This window comes from Rattus norvegicus, chromosome 6, assembly GCF_036323735.1.
Source record: "Rattus norvegicus strain BN/NHsdMcwi chromosome 6, GRCr8, whole genome shotgun sequence".
In the NCBI taxonomy this organism is placed as follows: Eukaryota; Metazoa; Chordata; class Mammalia; order Rodentia; family Muridae; genus Rattus; species Rattus norvegicus.
The window spans coordinates 123,782,901-123,801,012 of NC_086024.1; the positions used below are offsets into that span (position 1 = coordinate 123,782,901).

The 18,112-nt window shown below is 41.9% G+C and overlaps 1 protein-coding gene across 13 annotated transcripts in view; it reads right to left on the bottom strand.

Annotated features, from left to right (window-relative positions):
- The window catches only part of Eml5 (EMAP like 5), a 130,317-nt gene that overhangs the window by 7,632 nt on the left and 104,573 nt on the right, over positions 1–18,112 (bottom strand). For 9 of the 13 annotated variants that reach the window (XM_063262251.1, XM_063262249.1, XM_063262248.1 and 6 more), the window contains 6 exons: positions 16,638–16,736; positions 12,455–12,475; positions 6,388–6,561; positions 4,826–5,034; positions 3,015–3,172; positions 522–636 (listed from right to left, as the gene is read on the bottom strand). In XM_063262251.1, coding sequence (XP_063118321.1) covers positions 522–636; positions 3,015–3,172; positions 4,826–5,034; positions 6,388–6,561; positions 12,455–12,475; positions 16,638–16,736 — 776 coding nt within the window. Of the gene's footprint in view, positions 1–521; positions 637–3,014; positions 3,173–4,825; positions 5,035–6,387; positions 6,562–12,454; positions 12,476–16,637; positions 16,737–18,112 lie in introns of those variants that run through there. The other 4 variants (XM_063262250.1, XM_063262254.1, XM_063262256.1 and 1 more) reach the window with 4 other exon arrangements.

Below are 18,112 nucleotides of genomic sequence, written 5' to 3' on the forward strand. Positions count from 1 at the left end.
CTCTCCTAACTGGACTACCTAGTTGGGCCTCAGTGGAAGAGGATGATGCACTTAGGCCTGTGGCAACTGGATGTCCCAGGATGGGGTGCTACCCAAGGAGGCTTTCCCTTTTCTGAGGAAAGGGGGAGGAGGTATTGGGGGAAAGGATTTCTAAACATGGGGCTGGGAGGAGAGGAGGGTATCAGGATGTAAGGTGAATAGAGTAGATAAATATAAATGAGTGAGAGGCATACTGGAGGAAAGGATTTATGTAGGACTGGGAGGAGAAGAGGGGTGGGGGAAATCAGGATGTAAAGTGAATAAATAAAGCAGTCATTGGTGAGGATTTTCAACCCTATCTTACCATAGATCAATCAGCAGATTCAAGACAATACAGAGGTTTAAGCAGTGTTTAGACACAAGTTTTCAGTATCAGTAAGCAGCAAATAACAGCACCCTATGTATCACTAAGTCACAAAGCGGAGAGGTCACGGCTGCTCTCTATTTTCTGCTGCAGAGCACTGGCTCAAGGAACACCTTACTTTGCCTCTGCACACAGACCGAACACAATCTGTGACTTGTCCCGTCTCAAGCCTGAAGGCCCGGCATCGCCGCAGTTCCTGATCCCACAGTTTAACCGCACCTCCTTCCTTTGACCTAGGTATATGAAAACAAAACCCAAATAAGGATTTATAGTAGACCCCTACAATAATTTTCATTTTAAACACTTAGTTGTCAGAGTATTTTAAACACCTTATTTATAATTTCTAGTATTCTAAATTTTCAGGCAATTTAAGGATGTGTACTGTATTTTACTCAATACATGTATGTATACACACACACAACACACTCAGTTCAGTTTATTTTGTGAAATACTCATTTTCTTCTGACACAAACATAATTTTACATAATTATGTAAACATAATGTCCACCATACATTACAGTGCATTTCTCATAATAGCTCTCCACTAAGAAAATGAACATTTTCTAATGATTGTGTATATGTGCACATACCATGGGGTGATATGGAGGTCGGAGGACAACTCTGGAATCTGTTGCCCCCTTTACCTGGGGATTAAACTCATTCCCACTAAATGCATGCATGGTAAAATCTTAACCTGCTATTACAGCAGCCCAACCAAACCATTTTTAACATTAGAAAGTTAACTAAAATGCAAAGCAAGAAAGAGGATAGAGGCTGTGACACAGAATTTACTCTAAGGGACAAAGGACAGCACATTTCTACAGTTACTACGCTATCCTGCTGAAACGTCATAAAGGCTATGAATGAGTGAAGGTGAGGTGGAGTGGGAAGTACTTGTTTTTGGAGTACTATATAAAGGACAAAGTAGAGTGACATGGATTTTCTCTCGAAAGAACTGAAAAGGGCTGGAGAGATGGCTCAGTGGTTAAGAGCACTGACTGCTCTTCCAGAGGTCCTGAGTTCAATTCCCAGCAACCACATGGTGGCTCACAACCATCTGTAAGGAGATCTGATGCCCTCTTCTGGTGTGTCTGAGGACAGCGACAGTGTACTCATATATAATAAATAAATCTTAAAAAATAAAATAAATACTTTAAAAAAAAAGAACTGAAAACTAATTCCTTCATTTTGTTTGCTGTAGAAGAAAACATACTTTTCCATGAACTGGGCTCCAGCCTTCAGGGAGAGACTGTACTTTGCATTTGCTGTGTGTCATTTTCTAGTTTGCAGATGACTACACTGGTAGCAAATGGATTTTATCTTTTGGGAGCAAGAAGCAGTATCTGAGACAGTCACACTATGTGACTGTGGCAACTGCCTTGTTTAGAAAGGCTGGCCTGGAACTCAGAGATCTGCCTGCCACTGCTTCCCAGGTGCACCACCACACTCAGCATTAATTTGACTTTTGAGAGATTCTTAAATTATGTGCGTGCATGTCTCTGTGTAGGGGTCTGTGCGTGTAAGAGTGTAGGTGTGAACTCAGGCCCTCCTCAAAGAGTACATGCTAATAACTGCTGAGCTGTCTCTCCAGACCCTCCCTCCTTCCTTCCTTTCTCCCCACCCCCCTCTAATTTTTAGTGTGTGTGTGGGGTCACAGGCCACTTGTGCACCTCTATTACCTCCATAATAGGCTTGCCTTTCCACCTCTTTCTTTGCAGATGATCTTAGCAAGCTGGCTGGGCTTCTCCCATGGAGGAGTGTTGGGATTACAAATGCTTGTGCTACTAGGTCTGGCTTTTCCAGGTTTTATGTTGCTTCTAGGGTTGGCCCTCAGGTCATCAGGCACATAGAGCAAGCACTTTTACTCCCTGAGCCCTCACCTCAACCCACATACCAATTTTAAGTATCTGGTTATGGTTAAGGTATTTGAGAGTAACTTGAAGGGTTCTCTTCACACGTTTGAGGTCTTCCCAAGGCTGTCTCCAGCACTCTCTCACTCCTCTCTCATATAGCTACAGAAGTCTTACAGTTAGGAGACAACAGGGGATCAAGATGCAACCCAGGCTCTATGGTAAAGATTTCCCTTCATGTCCTGTCAACCATACTGATGCAAGCACATAAGGATTTGAGACACCATTCTTAATCAGAGGGACAACTGCATATGCCTGTCTCAGACAAATAAGAGCTCTGCCTGCAGTTCAGGTGTGTCTAAATGTCCAATAGTGAGTGGGCTGGCAAGATGGTACAGTGGGCACGGGCACTCTAAGCCTGATGATGTGAGTTTGACCTCAGGAATGAATGCACACAGTGGAAGGAGAGAACCCATTCCCACAGGCTGTCCTCTGGTTTCTATTCATGGGCTGGGGTACATACTTTCTCCATCCCTTCCCACATAATAAATGTAAAAATTAAATGAAAAATAAAATGCAAAATAAGCGAATTAAGACAAGGATTCAGAGAATCCGAAGAATCTACATAGACAGCAATGAAGGAGAAGTACATGAGTATTTTAGCCTGTGCAGCCTAGAAGGAAGAGCCTCGAATACCTAACTAAGCCTTGGGTAGACAGCAAATGTGTAAACAGTCAGCGAGGATAGGAAAAAGGACTCACGGCCTTTCTTTGCCACCGGTCACAATCAGTCCATCTCGCAGGGTGGTGTACATGGCAAACACAGGCCCATTGTGTGCTCTAGCCACCACTCTACACAATATGTGATCTTTCCACACACAGACATCACCACTGATGGTACCTGTAAACGTCAAGTTATTCTGAAAAGGAGTGGGGAAGGGGGGAGACAAACTCATCAAAAGTTCAAAGAGAGGTCGCACAGATGTCATCCTCTATGTGGGTGGAATGCTAGTTCGGCTGTTTTGACAAAGCACATGCAAAGGATGGTGGGAGATACTGGACCCAGGGCAGGAGGCTGAAGTAACCAGAAGGCTTAGTCTCTGGAGGCTCTTTCCATTTTCAAGTCTGTCCTTTAGTAGTGAGATTAGCCTTGGATACATCTCTCCTAAAATACTGTAGCTCTGGCTTGCACTGTTCTTTCTATAGGTGCCTTTGGCTGTTCAGTAACTGAGTCAAAGGTCACTAAACACCAGGAGTAAAAAACAAGGGGCAGTTAGGAATGGGATGAAAATAACGTGAGTTTGATAAGGATTTTTCTTTATAGAAAGTAAATCTATCTACAGCAGAGTTAGGACCTCACTAACTCCTGCAGAGGTAGGAAAGTCACTACTCAGTGCCACTCTACACTTAGAGCATGCTTCAGCTGGGAACACTGGCATTCTCCCTCCCTTCTCTTCCCCCCTTCTCTTCCCCATCCCTAGCCCAGAAGCATCACATGACTCCATGTATGTCTGTAGCTTCATGTTTTCATGTATAGTAACAGATTTGAGAAAAGCTTAAACTGAACACAAACTTTATCTTCTAAGGAGACAGTCTGTCCACACTACTTCACATACTAAAATGCTTTTCATCTGTATTAGCTGTCAAGTTTGTTTGTTTGTTTTGACCAAAAATGGATACTTGGCTACAAAGTAATTTTATAAATGAAGAAAGTTCATCTGCACCAGCAGATGCCAGGATCATTCCAACCTGGGATTTTTCTTTTTCTAGAAACAAGTGATTGCTCTTATATTAAAAATATACAAGAAGTTCCATTTGTTTGTTTGGTATTGTTAGTTTTTTTAAATTGTGTTCAACTTTTCTAACCTTGTAACTTCCTTTTTTTTTTGTAACTTCCTTTCTTAAAATATATAATGCCTGCATATTTTTTAAAAGTCTACTTAGTTTTCTGTGGAACCAAAGAGTCTGCGAAGCCTAGCCAGGGCAGGGAATTAATGGAGAGACAGGGATTATAAAGATTATAAACGGCAGACACAGGTGGACGGAATGACAGAAAGCAAGAGGCTCTTGAACACTCACTCCACTAAGGGCGGGACTGCGCTCTCTGCTCTCAGCTCTGTGCTCCCCTGAATCAGTGGCCCAGAGCACTTCCAGCACGAGATGAACAGAGGTTCCAGGACAGAGCAAAGGAAACTTTACATCCAAATGTGCCCTGAAACCACCTGAATGTGGTTTCCTATTTCCCTCCTTTTCCTGATGACACACGTGAGGTGCACCAGGAAGCACTAGGAGACTCCACTTTGTCACTTGCAGAGGTGACAAGCACACAGCCAATGAAGCCTTGGAGGACAGGAATGATCCAAGGATGCAAATGTGTCACAGTAATGACCTCATTCACTTTCTGCCACTCCTTAATGGTTAAAAGGATCCGCTTTTAAGAGATGATTTATGTCCTGGACTGGGACTTGTAGTGATTGTCAGGTTATAGTTCCCAATCAATATTCATGCTGTTTATGAATGTATGGCAAGACACATTCAAGATCACACATCACACAGCACTTTAACAGACATACTGCACCAAATGCAACAGCGAGCATCGTCTGCATCCGGGCATCCTCCAGGGTGCTCAGAAGCCCCTTTTTGCTGAGAAGAGCCCTTCCTGCCAGGGTCCAGAACTTCACGTGCTTTATACCCACAGAGACAAACTGGGTATCTGAATCTGGTCGAAATTCTGCTACAAAAATACGTTGGTTGTGCCCACCTCTGCTGGCAATTTTGGCCCCTGGTACAGAAGACACAACAAAATTTTCCAGGTTAATATAAAAACTAAGCTAATTAACAGGACTTAACAGTTTCCTCAAATTGCATAGTTTAAAACAAAACATTACTTAACAATCACATGACCTATAATCATAGTACATACATCTTCATAGTGCCCACATATTTTATAGGCTACTCTGTGACAATTTAGATGACATTAGGACCATAAAATTTTCTGTATGGCTCCATTAATTCCTCATTATAGAAATTAAGTATTCTGTCTAGAGTGTGTTGAAAGAATTTATGCTGTTGTTACTCTCAATCCTGGCACTCTCTGGCGGCAGAAGCAGGTGGATCTCTGTGAGTCTGAAGCCAGCTAGTATCTATGCAGTAAATTCCAAGGCATCCAGGACTACACAGTGAGACCCTGTCTCGAAAAGGCATGTATGTATCTTTTCACCATTTAAGGGCTGTAGTTGAGTGGCAGATCCACCTGTGTAGTATTTGTCCTGTGCGTATGTGTGTCTTTTCACAGGTAAGGGATATGGTTTGGAGGCAGGTCATCTGTGCAGTATGTCTGTGTATATATGTAGGGTGTGTGTGATTATGTATATATGTACAAGTGTGTCTGAATATGTGTATATGTATTTTATATGTTCATGGGTATATATATGTGCGCATGTGTGCGTGTGTATCTTTTTATGGATAAGGGATGTAGTTCAGTGGCAGATGTACCATGTGCCAGGCTCTGGGTTGGATATTAATACATTTTTATGTGAGTAAACTGTGGCTGTCTTCAGACACACCAGAAGAGAGCATCAGATCCCATTACAGATGGTTGTGAGCCATCCTGTGGTTGCAGGGCCTCTGGAAGAGTGGTCCATGCTCTTAACCGCTGAGCCATCTCTCCAGCCCCTACATTTTTAAAGACAGGGTCCCATTTATATATTTTAGGTTTGCCTTCAATTTGATATGTAGCTCAGGCTGGCTTCAAATTCATGTCAATCCTCTTGCCTTATCCCCTGAGTGCTGGGATTCCAGGCAAGTGCCTCTATGCCTCAAAAATTTCATTTTTTATTAAAGTACCTCAGAACTAAACCAATCATTACCAAAAGCACATAGTTTCTTACCAAAGGGAAATCATAGCAAGTAATTTTAAATACTAACTGGGTTTTACTGAGTTTATGGCTACAGGGCTTTTTAAAGGTGACAATACAGTGCTACCACCTATGTGCTATGTGTTTTATAGAACTATAACAAAAAATGGTTTCAATCACCAACTTAAGACAAATGCTAAAACATAGCTTTCATATTGCCTAATATTCTTGTGGTTTGCTCTTGTTGTTTTGAATTACATAAATGAAAGGCATCCTACCTTCCTGCCATCTCCAAATGGTAACAGTGTGCTCTGGGTCTAGCCCTACAGACAGCAGCAGCTTCCCAGTAGCACTGAAGCTGACAGAACACACGCCCTTTGAATGGGAGCATCTTAGTATAGACAATGTCTGCTTGTTCACTGCATCCCAGATGTGGACAGATGGGGCTGTAGCTGCACAAAGATAAAATCCAAGAGTTACAACCATCTCCATGTCTCCACTTCTGACTCCAGCATATGCCCACCTCAGAAACATGGAGATAACTATGTACATAAAGGGATGTAGTTTCCAATAGCTCAAAACTGAAGCTAAATTTTAAAAAGGGAAACAAAAAGAAAAGGATAGGGAAAAATACAGAATCCTTCAGGATACATTATAAATGGCACTCTTAAGAAAAGAGCACTTAGAGAAAAAAACAGGCAATATTACAGAGCTTGTCAAAGCAACTTGTGCATCTAAGTATAGAGAGACAGCAGGCTTAGTACACACAAGGCTCCGGAGTGAAAATTAAGGTTTTTTCCCCAATCTTCACAGAGGTTCTATTGAAACTACACGCATTTAACACAGTGCATATGTTATGATACATACAGGTAAAGAACACTGATATCCTCGGAAAGCACCAGATGAATACATCATGTCCATAAGAAATTTAACCATGTATATGGGAATCTGGGAAAAGGCTGCACACACTTAAAAATAAGTACTTTAAAAGCACTATACCACTGGATAGATTACACTGAGACTTGTAAAGCGGTGTGCCTCATCTGCTACGCTAAGGTCCTCTGTGCCCCTTCCTGTCCCTCCTGGGAAATGTGCCAAGAGTTTCATGTCCCTGAGGTGTGTTTCCTGTATGCAACTAAACGCTGGGTCCTCTTTACGTACCCAGTCTGTTAGTCTATGTCTTTTTATTGGGGAAATGATCCATTGATGTTAAGAAATACTAGGGAATAGTGATTATTGTTTCCCGTTGTTTTTGTTGTTAGAGGTGGAATTATGTTTGTGTCTCTTCTTTTACGTTTGTTGCAAGAAGATTACTTTCTTGCTTTTTCTAGAGTGTAGCTTCCCTCCTTATGTTGGAGTTTTCCATCTATTATCTACTGTAGAACTGGATTTATAGAAAGATATTGTGTAAATTTGGTTTTGTCATGAAATATCTTGGTTTCTCCATCTATGTTGAAAGTTTTGCTGGATACAGTAACCTGGGCTGGCATTTGTGTCCTCTTAGGATCTGCATGACATCTCTCCAGGATCTTCTGGCTTTCATAGTCTCTGGTGAGAAGTCTGGTGTGATTCTGATAGGTCTGCCTTTATAAGTTACTTAACCTTTCTCCCTTACTGCTTTTAATAGTCTTTCTTTGTTTTGTGCATTTGCTGTTTTGACTATTATCTGACGGGAGGAATTTCTCTTCTGGTCCAATCTACTTGGAGTTCTGTAGGTTTCTTGTATGTTTATGGGCATCTCTTTCTTTAGGTTAGGGAAATTTTCTTCTATAATTTTGTTGAAGATATTTACTGGTTCTTTGAGCTGGGATTCTTCACTCTCTTCTATACCTATTATCCTTAGGTTTGATCTTCTTATTGTGTCCCAGATTTCCTTGATGTTTTGGGTTAGGAGCTTTTTGCACTTTACATTATCTTTGACTGTTGTGTCGATGTTTTCTATGGTGTCTTCTGCCCCTGAGATTCTCTCTTCTATCTCTTGTATTCTGTTGGTGATGCTCGCATCTATGACTCCTGATCTCTTCCCTGGGTTTTCTATCTCCAGGGTTGTCTCCCTTTGCAATTTCTTTATTGTTTCTATTTCCTTTTTTTTTTTTTTTTTTTTTTTTTGCTATTTCCATTTTTAAATCCTGGATGGTTTGTTCAATTCCTTCACCTGTTTGGTTGTGTTTTCCTGTAAATCTTTAAGGGATTTTTGTGTTTCCTCTTTAAGATCTTCTACTTGTTTGTCCATGTTTTCCTGTATTTAAGGGAGTTATTTATGTCCTTCTTAGAGTCCTCTATCATCATCATGAGATGCGATTTTTAAATCCAAGTCTTGCTTTTCTGGTGTGTTGGGATATCTAGTATTTGCTTTGGTAGGAGAACTGGGCTCTGATGATGTCAAGTAGTCTTGGTTTCTGTTGCTTAGATTCCTGCATTTGCCTCTCGCCATCAGGTTATCTCTGGCGTTAGCTGGTCTTGCTGTCTCTGACAGTGGCTTGACCCTCCTATAAGCCTGTGTGTCAGCACTCCTGGAGACTGGCTTTCTCCCAGCAGGATCTGGGTACTGAGCGTTGTGGGACTTGGTGAGCTCTGGGTGCAGGCAGAAACCAGAAAGGTCCTGTACCAGACTGCTCCTGGGTTTGTGTGTCCTGAGGGCTCCAGGAGTGTCACTCAGAGCAGAACAGTTGGTCTTATCTCTGCTCTCAAGTGTGTCATCACTCCTGTGAGACCGGCTTTCAGCTCTGGGCGCAGGAAGAGACCAGAAGGTTCCTGCCTCTGACTGCTCCTAGGTTCCTGTGTCCAGAGGGCTCTAGGCAGGTTCCTCTTGGGCCAGGAATGTGAGCAGAAATGATGGTCTCCCCTGAGTTCTCAGGCTTGTCTGCACTTCTGAGAGTCCAGCTTTCTTTCCCCCACGGGATTTGGGTACAGAGAGCTGTGAGACCAGGTCAGCTCTGGACACAGGCAGAAAACGGCATATAAGCACTCTTATGAACAATCAACATACTAAAGTGCTTTGCTCAAATTAAAAACTGTGAAGATTGAAAAGCATTTAAGAAGATAAGCTTCCTGGAATTATTTTATATAGGAGGAAATTCTGGTCTTTAAAAAATAAATTCTGATAAATTTGGACATTTTACACCAATCTAAGAACCCTTCAAATAAAGCAGTTAAAATAAGAGATGGGCAGCTTTTGTTTGGTTTATCCAACTGTAAAACATGGAAATATAAAAGCTTTACAATTAATAAGATGAATTACTTATATGTGAGAACTCTGGGGACTGGAATATTTGTCTGTTGGCAGAATGCTTGCTTAGTATGCATACAGCATAGACTCTGACCCATGGGATGACATAAACCAGGTGTGCTAGCATACTTCTATCTTTGAAGGACTCAGAGGTGTGGACTCGAGAATGAGAAATCCAAAGTCTTCCTCATATAAATATGGAAATTAAGGCTAGCCTGGGATATATCAGCTCTTGTCTTAAAGGGGGGAAGCGAGGGAAAATTTATCAATTATTTGAGCATTGAATTGAATCCCTCAATCATTAAAGTCAAAGCAGAAGGCAGTGAGCAAGCCTGCAAGATGGCTCAGCAGGAAAACGTGCCTGCCACAGCACAGAGCCATCGTAGAGAGAAAGGGAGCACTGAGCCCAGCTCATTGTCCTCTGACCTCCGCATGCATGCCAGGACACAAGAACACATCCAAACAAACAAACAGATAAATATAATGTTTAAAGTTTAAAAAAGAGAAGTCACACTTCAAATTGATAAGGAATATAAGATGGCTTGAATTAAAAGTATAAATACAGTAACTGCTATTACGATGGTATTGTTTTCTGAAAATGGCAAATATTAAACCTTTACAAAGGGTACCTCTGGGATAACCACATACTAGTTGCCAAAATACAATGGGGTAGACAATGAATTTTCAATAAATTATTAGTAAATATACTACAAATAAAAGAGTTCCATTTGTCTAAAATTCAGATAGCAAGTCATTTTCAACTGGATTACAAAACGTGTGCGTGTGTGTATGTGCATGTGTGTGCACACATGTGCGTGTATATGTACACGTGAGCACACAAGTGTGTCTGGAGGGCAGAGGTGTTAGGTTCTCCAGTGAGTTACAGGTAAATGTAAGTTGCCTGATCCAGATGATGGGAACTGAACTCAGGTTCTTTACAGAACAGTGAGTACTCTTAGCCTTCGAGCCTCCTCTCTAGCACCTTCTAACAAGTTTCAGGTCTCGCAGCGAGATCATCAACCCATTTTGATTTTTTCTTAAAAGTGGATCTACAGTGTCCAAAGCAACAGCAACAAGTGAGCAGACTGACCATCGTGACACAGTAAATGCTGTTGGGCTGGACTCCTGCACTGTGTACTCAAACACTGAGTTCTGTGCCCCAAGACCAGGTTGCAGTCTGCATACTGTATTGACCAAGTGCTGCAAAGAATGCTCCCTACTAACCACTGATTGGATAAGAAAAGGCCAGAGCCTGTGACTGGGCAGGAGAGAGAAAGGTGTGACTTGAGATACATAGGAGGTCTCAGGTAGGGACCACACGAGAAGTAAGAAGACAGGGGAAGGAGAGGGTCGTCAGGAGGCAGGAAGGTCCATGAGGATGGACCATGAGCTCTGTGGCCAAGAGAAAACCACCCTGAGGACACACATGGAGCAGAGCAAACAAAGCAAGAGTCAATTGGCAAGTAACACTGGGCCTATGGCTGGGCCTAAGGCTGTTAATAAAAATACCATGTTTCTGTGTCTTTTATTTGGGAGCTAGAGTGGGGCAGAACTCTCATAAAATTACTTCTATAAAATGCTATACAACAAGCCTCTATGTAGCACTTGCTTATAACTGTGAAGTCGCCATTGTGGAACTATATACTTGTGCACACTGCGGAGCTGTCCGATCTAGTCTCAGATAGGTATGAATGTAACTACCCCACTGTGCTGAGTTATTACCAGCGCTACTGTAGACGACACACAGAGCATGGCTGTGCTTTATTTATGGGTAAAGAAATCCGAATTCCATATGATTCTTGTTATCATGAGTTTTCTGATTTTTTTTCTCAACTCTGAATTGGCTTCAATAAGAAAAAGAAAGAAAACAAAACAACTATCTTCAGCTCAGGAGCTGAGCAAAGTGCTTCACACAAACAAGTGCCAGGCTAGATTTGCCCCAGGGTGCCAGACAGCTAATTCCTATTGTTAAGTAGACAAGGAAGCAAGTCCTACCTTGCTGTGCTGAATAGATTACGAGTGGACTAGTCAAAGCCCAGAATCATACTGCTCTCTAATGAAGAACACAGAAATCTCTGGGGAACATTTTCTTACTAAGCTGATAATACTTAATGTATTACAAAAATGAAAATAGAGTTGAAAAGCCTAGATATTACAGTATATAACACGTTGGACATATAAAAATAGGTATACATTATTAATTTAATTGCTTTCTTAAGTTTATGAAGCCATGGTCAAATTGGCTTTAAAAATTACTTTTGGGGCTGGAGAGATGGCTCAGCGGTTAAGAGCACTGAACTGTTCTTCCAGAGGTCATGAGTTCAATTCCCAGCAACCACATGGTGGCTCACAACCATCTGTAAAGAGATCTGATGCCCTCTTCTGGTGTATCTGAAGACAGCTACAGTGTACTTATATATAATAAATAAATAAATCTTTAAAAAAAAAAATTACTTTTAAACATTTATATGTTTTGTTGCTCTAATATGTTCAACAGCAGAAATAGCTTATAAATTAATAAATTTTGTATTAGCTATATGATATGAACAATTTGTGTGATGACCACATATATTTTTGAAAAATCTTCAGCATAGCTGCAGGCACACTTGAGAGGTCAAAACACCTATGAGTATGAGTGTGTGTGTGTGTGTGTGTGTTTGTGGGGGGGGTTGTGTACTCACACTCAGGCATACGCATGAGCAGTTGTGTGTGGAGGTTAGAGGGCCACCTGGCCTCACTCTGCTGCAGGTACTAAGCCACCTTATTTTTGAGGCTGGAGCTTGCCCATTAGGCTTTGCTGTCTGATGAGCAAACCCAGGGTTCATCCTGCTGCTGGGAAATAAGTGTGTGCTCACAGGCCTGGTATTTTCCCATGGGGTCTTGAACTTGGGACTCAGTTTGTGAGGCAGGCACTCTACTGACTCAGCTATCTTCCCAGTCCCTACACCATTGTAAACAATGCTGTTATTACTGCAGATTGAAAGTGATGTTGTTTGTTATTCGTATTCTGTAAGCTGCGTGTGGTGCAGTAAGATGCTTGCTTAGGCTCTAGGGGAGAAATGATACCTGCACGTACCAGTGTATAACTAAACCAGAAAGTATTCGGTTTTCCTTACCTGACATGTCTGCAGAATCACCTATAATGATGAATAAGTAGAAAAAAAAAAGGTTATCTATAATGATAAGGATAATAGCAGTAAGGTTATAAAACACAATCGTAATTTTTACATTATGTAAATAATAAAGTATCTTATACAAAATTAGGCTATTACATAGAGCCGAGTGGACTGAAAGAAGGCACTCTCTTCCATTATCTACATATATATTAATATTTTACGAATGACTTTTCATCCTTTCTTTGGGTATATACAATGAGCCATATGTAATTAATTGATATAATGAATCATAATAATTTTAAAGTAATATAATGTGACCCTTTGGGTTTATAACATCCATTGCTAAGTGTGCTTGGGAAGTTTGATCCATCTATGCCTATAGGAAAGAAGTGGGCCTGAGGAACAAGGCAGGAAGGGTTATTAAATAACCCAGGAAGACAGAGGGCTTCTTCATTGTAACCAAAGACATTCTTTAACTGCTGCACTTCACTACCCTATCTTCTGAGGCAAACAACTGCCATATTGGGGGGTTCAGCTGTGCCCACTTGGAAGACAGCACCACAGCTGGGCATGGTGACTGTCTGCATCCCTCATGGTATGGTGGGGACAGCCATGAACCTGACCCGAGGATCCAGCCACTACACCACCCACTCTGCAACTAGGCCCTAAGAGCACATGGCCTTGTGGAGGGGCTACAGGATTTAGGCTGAGGAAGTCTAGGGGATGAGGTTGGATCTATGCAGCTATGCAAACACAGTTATCCCTGACAGATAGACTGTGAGGTGTGGCTCCCAAAGGGCCTGTAGGAAACCCCTGGTCCACACTTTGTAAGTAATCCCAAGAATAGTCCCTCAGAGTGAACCTTGGTGAAATGGTACCTTGGTTTGTGTTTGGGACCTTAAGAGGAGGGACAAATGTTGCTTATGACTCCCCCTGGTAAAGACTTGTAGAAATAATATTCAAAAAAGAAAAATGTATGTGTATGTTCATATTTACAGTGGAAATGCCTACGAGTAAAGCTTAAAGGAATGACAGTGGCTAGCAAGAAGAGAGTAGGGAATGTTGTAAGCTGAAGGGACGTGAGGGTTTTCTACGTCAACCAAGTCTCACACTCACCAATGTGAAACAGTGATTTCAAGGATAAACTGATAGCATAGCATACAGGTATATTTATCAGGAATCTGAGGAAAGTATTTGACTGCCATTTTTAGCTCTGAACATACTCTAATAATCACCAACTGGTGAAAAGATCTGACCCTGTGTCCCATGAAGAAAGGTTGATAGAATGGGGGAGTCTGTCCTGGGATAAGGGAATGGGTTACAGGTAAAAGCTGCAGCATTACAGTCTGAACGAGTAGTCACCATTAAAGATGCAATTATCAAATTAACTATGTTATAGCCTTTCAAAGCCTGTGTGCGCACATGCACACACGTGTGTTTAAGTGTATATATGTGTGCAGGGAAACATGTGGAGGTGAGAGGTTAACCTCCAGTCAGTATCTCTCCTTTTTAGACACCAATCACTTTTTTCTTTTTCTTTTTTCTTCCTCTTTTTTTTTTTTTTTTTGTTCTTTTTTTCGGAGCTGGTGACCGAACCCAGGGCCTTGCGCTTCCTAGGCAAGCGCTCTACCACTGAGCTAAATCCCCAACCTCCCCCCCCTTTTTTTTTTAAAGAAAAGGGCTCTTAATGGCCTGGAGCTTGACTAGTAGACTAGGCTAGATGGCCAGTAAATTCCAAGGACCCACTGGCCTGCATTCCCTGTGCCTTGATTACAAGTGTATGCCCACCATGTGTGACTTTTTTTAAAAACATGGTTTTCAGAATTGAGCTCAAGTTTTTATCAGTATGCAGCAAGTATCTGCTAAACCATGCCCCAGACCCCCAGTTTGGTGTTTTTGGAGGGGTTGTGTTGTCTGTACCTGGAAGGACTGGTAGAAATTTGGAACTCACTGGACTTTGGGGCCATATAGCATAGCTTCTCCTCGGTGGAAGCACTCATGCACAGCTGCTCTGGGATGAATGTCTGTGTGCCTCGAAAGCTCCTATGACGTCATCTAATCTCAACTACAGTGTTAGGCGGTGGGACATGCGGGAATGATTAGGTCATGAAGGTGGGCCCTCATAATGAAGTTCAGATAAGTGGAGAGAAAAGCAGAAAGACAATATGGATATAACAACATCTGTAACCCAGGGAGAGGCCTTCACCACAATCCAATCATGCAGACGCCTTTAGCTTTAGCTTCCAATTTCCAAAACAGTGAGACTGTGTTACTTGTTTCTTTCAAGGCACCTACTTCAGGTACTTGTTCTAGTAGCCAAAACTGGCTAAGACATGTACCTCAGCATGGAATCCCTGAATCCCATCCCCCACCCCCCATGAAAGCTGACTACTTCCTGGTCCTCCTTTATGAGTGTGCATACTGAGTGTACAATGTGCACCCAGACTGACATACTCTGAGAAGAGGCGCAGGCAGGCAGGCCCAAAGGTAAGTTCAAAACCATTTTATAGAGAATTCTGGGATTACCAAGACTCGAGACATAGTCCAGTACAGAGAAGGCTTCCACTGGAAAGCAATCTCATTGCTCCATGCATATCCCACTCCTACAGAATACAGCTGGGAGATCTAGAAAATAATCCTTCTTAAAGAAAAACTAGGAGGGGGTTGGGGATTTAGCTCAGTGGTAGAGCGCTTGCCTAGCATGTGCAAGGTCCTGGGTTCGGTCCCCAGCTCTGGGGGAAAAAAAAAAGAAAAACTAGAAGTCACTGAGAAAACAACTGTCTCCGAAGATGGAAGGCAAAGTCAGGGCAATGAGTGATTAGATTGTCTGTGTGCTCAAGGACAAGGCCGATGAGCTAGAAATCTCAGAGACACCAATTCTGTCGGATGTGAAGGGCCCTTTATAAGCAGGCTTTCTAAGTAAAAGTACTCAAGTACTTAATTAGCATAAGGCTGTGGGGTTCAATGCTCCTTCCACTAACTCTCAAGTGTGAGGATTAAAGGCTGAGCCATCAGGCTTGGCCCATGATCTGTCCATGTAACAGCTAGTGCCCCACTCATGTCTGCAGCCCCAGCTCTAGGTGGGGTGGACACAGGACGGTTGTGGGGCTTCCAGCCTAGACAAGAATGCAAAATCCCAGGTTCAGAGAGAGATGTTTCTCAAAGAAATAGACGCAAAGGATTACAGAGTAGAACACTCTGCTGGCCTCTTCATGAACACAGACACACATACACATGCACACACACACACAAACAATAAAGAAGAAATGTATAATGATACATATACACGACAGTGTCATAACAAAATCACTTTGTAGATTGACTTGAAAACTAATTTTTTTAAAGTAAACTCTACAGAAGGGAAAATAAAGGGTTCTGTGTGGCCTAGTTATAGAAGCAGACAACCCAGACAAGAAATCCCTGACCGACTAACTCAGTATTTATATGGACACTTAAATGAAGACACCAGGAAAGCAAGTCAAGTGTGTGTGGCAATTATGACTCGCTGAGACCCAACAAACACGGTATTTCAGTAATGTTTACTGCAAGTAGACTGGACTGCCCACATCTGTAATGCAGTTTCATGGTAATCTCTGACTGCCAATCTAAAATACCTGCCCTCCTGCTCACTGAGTCAGAAGCACTGAAGATTTTGACAGAAGTTAAAAATAAATCATAGGACATTTCAAACCATTAGTGAATCTGATCAATACTAATGCCAAACAAACACTTTTTTTTTAATTTTTTTTCCAAACAAACACTTTAAAATGCAGTGTGAACCAGACCTGCATTCTCCCTCACCTAGACTAACCTTTGCTGAACAAGGGCTCTGTCCCCATTGGTCTAGTTAATTTCTTAGCTCCCCTTCTTATCCTTGCTCTGAGTTTTATATACTATTGAATGCAACCATTTGGTTGACCATAAATCCCGGATAAAGCTAAAGGCATACATACTATTACATGATAGTCTTCGTTTCGAATGGTCTAAGCAAACTCAGATAACCACAGTTAAGGAATGGAGAGCTACCTGGCAGCAAGCATAAGTTAATCGGCCTAGGTTCTGTACACACACATGTATTCCAAGCAATACACAATTTAATACACTTATTTTTCCCTGGGGGTATGAAATTATTAGCACAAAATAAATGTTTCAAACTATTTCTTCTTGAAATATAGAAACATACCTACTTGGCCAGTTGCCACTATGTTGATAAACTTGGGGTGCTGATTTACAGTGAGGCACAGAATATCATCATTATGCTCTTGATAAAAACTCTGAGTCCCTACAAAAGAGTAAGAGAATTAACTGTGAAGACTTTAAGACGCAGCGGTCACATTCACTTACTTAACACAGTAAACTAATCCATTTGTTCATTCAAGTAGTATTTTGAGCAGTTACCACGTAAGCGATTACTATCAGAAGGATGACAATGGGTCAGTAATCTTTTTTTTTTTTTTTTTGGTTCTTTTTTTTTTCGGAGCTGGGGACCGAACCCAGGGCCTTGCGCTTCCTAGGTAAGCGCTCTACCACTGAGCTAAATCCCCAGCCCCTGAGCTAAATCCCCAGCCCTGAGTCAGTAATCTTGAAGGGACAGAACGCTGACAAGAATAAACCAGACAAGCTGAAGACACCGTGTGCCACAGAGACTGGTAAACAGAGGCTGGGGAGTACCTAACTGCACACAGGTGCTTCATGTGTGTCAAGTGGGTGGTCATGAAAGCCTGCAATATGGACGCAAAGGTAAGCAAGTACTAAAATCATGGAAGACTTTGAATCCTTGCTGTGATCCTCCCTTTCTGGTTTTGTAAACAAACAAAGCTCTATTAGGGTTACAGAGGAAACAAAAGTAAATTTTCCACTTATTGACCTCAGTGATGTTCGTATTCACATTTATCTTGTAAGCAGTGTTTCTGATCAGTTCTGACAGCGGTGGACACCCTTCAAGGCTCCACAGCAGTCAATGAAGAGGGTAACAAGTAAAACAGGAAGTAAATGACTCTGGGGAAAGAAGTCAGGACCGCAGGCTGCACACAGGTAAGAGAGGCATGTGTGTCGCAGGTCCAACCTCAACACTTACATTACCACAAGTAAATTACTCACACCTGCAAGCCCTAGAGGCAGGGGGATCTCTGGGTTTGAGTCTGAGGTAAGTCTAGGAATCCCCAGAGATGACAATAGGAGGGGAAAGTGAGTTTGAGGCTGACCTGGGCTGTACAGTGAGCACCAGGCCAGACTGTACAATATAGGGAGGACTCGTGTCCAACAAAATAAAACCAAGCAGATAATCTTCTCAAATTAGAACATGTTTTGTGTTTTCCAGTGAGAAGAACAAACAGCTAATTGTGGGCTGCGGGTTAAACTGATGGATACAAGCTAGCAGGGACTCTTAGGACTCTGAACATTGCATTGTGTCCCCAAACTGATGAGAAACACTCAAAACCAAAGTAGGGCCTCCTCTCCTATGTCCTCCGTCTCAAAGTCATCACCAATCAGAAACCTTAGAATAAACACAAGTGTCACGTGTTTCGTCATTTAGCTCCCTCTTGGTTGTCCTACTTTACTTTTGCCCATTCTCCCAACAGATACAGAAAATCTCAATGAGAGAGGATTGATTTTCTTAGTACTTTTTAAAACACACACTATAAGAGGTGAATTGCT